General features: G+C 47.1%; 1 protein-coding gene across 1 annotated transcript in view; it reads right to left on the reverse strand.

Moving 5' to 3' along the window:
- LOC102502060 (putative SEC14-like protein 6) overlaps positions 1 to 5,194 on the reverse strand; it is a 15,852-nt gene that overhangs the window by 729 nt on the left and 9,929 nt on the right. The window contains exons 7-10 of the mRNA XM_006147925.3: positions 4,111 to 4,171; positions 3,908 to 3,991; positions 206 to 312; positions 4 to 131 (exon numbers count right to left, since the gene is read on the reverse strand). Coding sequence (XP_006147987.1) covers positions 4 to 131; positions 206 to 312; positions 3,908 to 3,991; positions 4,111 to 4,171 — 380 coding nt within the window. The remainder of the gene's footprint in view (positions 1 to 3; positions 132 to 205; positions 313 to 3,907; positions 3,992 to 4,110; positions 4,172 to 5,194) is intronic.

Consider the following 5,194-nt stretch of genomic DNA (forward strand, 5'->3'; position numbering starts at 1 on the left):
CAGCCGGGGAACAGGATCTCGTGGTCCACCTGCAGGGAGGAGCCGCGGCCCACGGGCACCGTGTGCTCGTACTGCACCCTCAGCTGGTGGCGCAGGTAGTAGCTCTTGGGCACCTCGCCCCCGTAGTTGATCTGCGGGCGAGGGCGGTGAGCAGGCACCAGGCCACGGCCACCTCCCCTCCCTCCCCGTCCATGGGCACCTGTACCTTGGTCAGGCATTTGGGGTTGCCGTCAGGGTCTGTCATGGTCCCCCCAAACTCTCCTGGCAGCTGGTCAGGGCTGATGAACTTTGTCAGCTCTTGTTTCCAGTCGTCTGTGTGGGAGCAAGAAGCGGGTGTGTGAGGGGGCTCAGGGACACCCCACAGTGAGTAGAGGCGTCCAACTCAGCACTGTACTGTGGCCAGCTGTCCCCTCTCTCTGACATGAGTCTGGGGCCCTGTCCCCTGGGGCAATCCTGCCCCTGAGGATGGAAGCCGAGGGGCTCTAGGTGTAGCCCTGGGGCTTGGTGCCTCTGGTTGTGGCCCCAGATCTCTCACTGCTCCCCCAGGCCTGCCTCCACCTGCCCAGGTATTCATCTATTGGCCATCTCGAGAGAGACTCTTGGAGCCCAGGGTTGAGGATAAGCAGGCTCTCACCTGGGCTTTGCTTTCCCTTGAAGACTGAACTCAGCCTTCCAGACAGCTCCTGCCCTCGGCTCCCAGAGCTCTAATACCCTTAGAATTGTAGGGTCAAGCTTGCATCCATTTTCCCCAAGCTGCTCTGAGCTGGCCAAGTCTGTTCCACAAGGAACAGGGGTATCGCAGAGGGGAATACCCAGTATACCCTGAGATAGGAATGGGCTGTAAGGGAGCCAGACTGCAGTTCGGATCCCGGTCCTGCTATGCTTTTCAAGCATGTGTGCCCCAAATCCCAGCAGGATGGAGAGATGGAGAAGAGATTACGGTGTGACCATACTCCCTTGAAGGGGGTGCTTTCTCCTTTCCCTCTCTACCTCTCTCTGGCAAGTGCATGTGCCCTTTGTCAAATTATTAATTAAAAAAGAAAAAGTGATTTGGAAACTCAGAAGAAAAGCCCTCCAAATTTGACATAAAAACATAATACCAAGTCAGAAATCAGATAATAGGCAAACTATGAACGGAGGAAAATGTTTGCCACAAATAGGGTAAGAAGGGTCCGTGGGATTCATATGTAAAGAGCACTTATAAATCAATAAGAAAATACTTTCCTAGAAAATGGGCATGACATCTAAGGAAGCAATAAACAAGAAGATAAAATAACCAATTGGTATAAAGAAAAAGCCCTGTCTCAACTAATGACCAAAGAAATCCAATGTAATACAAAATAAGTTTGTTCTCTGTCATAAAGGTGGCAAGAATCTTTTAAATGATTAATGTCCAATGTTGGCAAGACTGGGGGAAATGGGCACATTCATATACAGCTGGTCAAGTTAAATTCTGTGATCTGTATGAAACACTTCTCTATAAGCCACCAGAGATTCGAACACATGCATTTTCCTTTAGGGAAAAACAAAACAAAACAAAACACTCCATTTCTAGAATTTTATCCTATGGGAAAAATGTGGATTTATACAAAAATGCATCTATAAGGATCTTCACTGCTGATTTGTTCCTAGTGGAAAAAATAGTATAACACAAACAACTTAAATTTAGAACTTTACCAAAATTGAAAACTGTTTCTCACATGATAAATGGTTACAGAGGGTGTGTATATGGGCTTCCCCTGTAGCACACTAGTTAAGCACTGTGCAGAGGAAGCTGGATTCCACAAGGCCAACAGGGCTCTACCCCCAACCCCAGTGGCTTGAAAAAGATACTGGGCACGTGCATATGTGTCCGGAATCCTACAGGATGGAGAATTGGAGGAAAAAGGATGATGGAATGACCAGGCGCCATTGGGGGTGCATTCTTTCTCTCTGTGTGTTTCTGTCCCCCTCTCTTGTGTGCGTGCACATGCCCGTGAGCCAGCCTTGTAGTGTAGAAGGTAAGCGCTGTGTATAGAAAGATCTGGAGCCAGCAGGTGACATGGTGGTAAAGGCATCAAATTCTCATACAGCCTGGGACCAGCAGTTAGCATAACGGCTATGTCGCTGGACTCCCACGTAGTTTACCACGGTTCGAGTCCCGGACCTGGTGGCTTAAACTCATGCCGGGCGCGTGTGCATGCATGCCCAAGATCCCGAGAGGAGAATGGAGGAGGAGGGATTGCGGCGTGACCATCCCCCCTGGGGGGTGATTTCTCGCTTTCTGTCTCTATGTCTCTCTCTGTCTGTCTGGCGAGCACACGCGCCCTGTAGCAAAAAAACCTCTCCAAAAAAAAAAAAAATTCCCATACAGCCAATCATGGTTTGAGTCCCAGACCCAGCAGATTGCAAATCACACCAGGTGCATGTACATGCATGCCCAAAATCCCAAGAGGAAAATGGAAGAGCAGAGATTATAGTGTGGTCATTCTCTCTGGTGGTCAGTGGGGGGACTTCTCACTTTCCATCTCTCTGTCTCTGTCACTCTCCAGCAAGTGCACACCCTATGGCAAAAACCTAAAAAAAAGAAAATAAAGAAAATAAAAAGAAAGAAAGAAAGAAAGTCAGATCCCACAGGGCTAACTGTAGTTTGATCCCTGGCCTGGTGACTTGAAAAACACCCTGGTTTGTATGTGGATGCGTATATGCCTAAACTCCTAATGGGATGTCAAAGCAGAGGAAAAAGGATTGTGGGATGACCATGCCCTGTGGGGCGGGGTGCAGGTTGTCTTTTCTCTCTCTGGCAATAACACATGTCTTCTGGCAATAAAAATGAATTCAATAATAAATGGATAAAAATTAAAATTTTAAAGGACATATATGTGTATAAACTCATTTTTCTTTCTTTTTATTTTTCGAAGAGATTTTTGTTACAGGGCGCATGCACTTACCAGAAAGAGAGAGAGACAGAGAGATGGAAAGTGAGAAATCACCTCCTGGGGGGATGGCCACGCCACAATCCCTTCTCCTCCATTCTCCTCTCGGGATCTTGGGCATGCATACACACGCGCTCAGTGTGAGTTTAAGCCACCAGGTCTGGGACTCGAACCACAATTAACTACATGGGAGTCCAGCAACATAGCCATTACGCTATCTGCTGGTCCCATTTATTTCTAAAATAAATTTTTGGAAAAAATAAGTATTAACAGTAGTTCTTTGGATGACAGGATTCTCCCCCTTTCTTACACATTTCTGTAATTTCAAAATTTCTAAACTGTATTATTATTTTATAATGTATTATTATTAATAGATCATTTGAAAACCTAGATCTATTTCTTCTTCTTCTTCTTTTTTTAAATTTGCAATAGGGCACATGAGAAAGAGACAGAGAGAGAGAGAAAATAAGAAAGCGTTCTTCCCAAGGACGGCCATGCTGCAATCCCTTCTCTTCCTCTTGGGGTTTTGAGTGTGCATACATAGACACCTGGTTTGATTTTTCAAGCCACCAGATCTGGAACATGCAGTCAGCTGTGTGGGATCCAACTGCTTTAACCACTATGCCATCAGCTGGCCCAGAAAACCTACATCTTATTCTCCCCATTTCACAGATTAGGAACCCAGGTAGAGCAGGTAACTTGCTCCACTTGTAGTTAACAACTGGCAAAGCCACTCCTCAAATCCAGATCTCCCAACCCTAAATTGGGACCGCTTACCCAGGCTGCCTCTGGGGTTCTCTTAGACTGCTCCCAGCTTTGTCCTCTGGGTAATGGGCACATTGGCCTTAACAGTTGCCACAAAGCAGTGGGCTCTTTGCTCCAGGAGGTCCCAGAGCCAAATGCCCTTGGATACAGGTATCAGGAGGCCTGCAAAGGGACAGCCCCTGGCTCAGGCTCTGAGCTGGAGAAGAAGCCCGAGGTGGCTCACTCACCTCCCAGAATTACAAACTTCTTGTGTGTCTCCTCATTCATGCACGACTTGATCAGATTAAAGGCCACAGGGAACAGTTTGGGGGCTGAAACAGATGTGCTGTGTCAGGCAGTCGGCTAGGAGCACAAAATCTGGTGTCTCAGATACCAGCCTTGTCACTTCACACCCCCTGCCCACAACTCATGCGTAGCTTGGGTCACTCACCTTTCAAGACAATTATAGTCTTCAAAATCTCAGGGTAATTTGCCTCAAGTGCAGAGAGAAACTGTAGAGCCAAACTCAGGTCAATGCAGAAGTGACAGGTGTCTAAATACCATCCCCTGCATCCTCTTCTGCACCTCCCTCAAGGCCCCCGGGGCACAGCCTTGGCCCCCACTGTCAGCCAACTAAAAGGTAGCTACCTGAGGCCTCGACGATGCCCAGAACCGACCTTGCAGAGAACCCACTTCCCAGTCTGGGTCCTAGCCACAGACACCCCTTGAAGCGATAGGCAACATTATCGACAGATGGGTGGGAAGATGACCCCACCCACTGCAGGCAAGAAAAATTCCACTTGGGACTCTGGAGGTCCCCTCCCTCAGGGCTGTCACAATAGTTAGATTTCAAGAAAAAGGAGGACTTTCCAGACAAATGGAAAGGCATAGTGTGTGTGTGTGTGTGTGTGTGTGTGTGTGTGTGTGTGTTAATTGAGATATAATTCACATACCATACATCTCACCTTTCTTTTTTATTTTTTTCAGAGAGTTTTTGCTATAGGATGCATGGGCTAGCTAGACAGACAGAAAGAGAAATCACCCTCCAGGGAGAATGGCCACACCATAATTCCTTTTCTTTCATTTTCCTCTTGGGATTTTGGGTATGCATGCACATGCACCCAGCATTAAGTTTTAAGTCACCAGGTCTGGGACTTGAACTGCAGTCGACTAAGTGGGAGTCCAGAGATGTAACCATTATGCCATCTACTGGTCTCAAATCTCATCTTTCCAGGTGTCCAATTCAGTGCTTTTTAGTACACTCCCAGGGTTCCACAACCACCACTACTATCTATATCCAGAACATTCACATCATCCCCCAAAAACTCTGTCCCCCAGAGTGGTCACGCCATGCTTCGCCTCCCCGCTAGCCTTTGGCAATCACTAATCTACTTTGTGTATGAATTTATTTATTCTGAACTATTCCTTTAAGTGGGTCACATCTAATGTGGCCTTTGGGGGTCTAGCTTCTTTACTTTTTTTTTTTTTTTTTTTTTGAGAGGTTTTTGCTATAGGGCCAATGGGGTTGCCAGAAA

Source organism: Tupaia chinensis, unplaced genomic scaffold (genome assembly GCF_000334495.1).
Source record: "Tupaia chinensis unplaced genomic scaffold, TupChi_1.0 Scaffold000226_1, whole genome shotgun sequence".
Classification (NCBI taxonomy): Eukaryota; Metazoa; Chordata; class Mammalia; order Scandentia; family Tupaiidae; genus Tupaia; species Tupaia belangeri.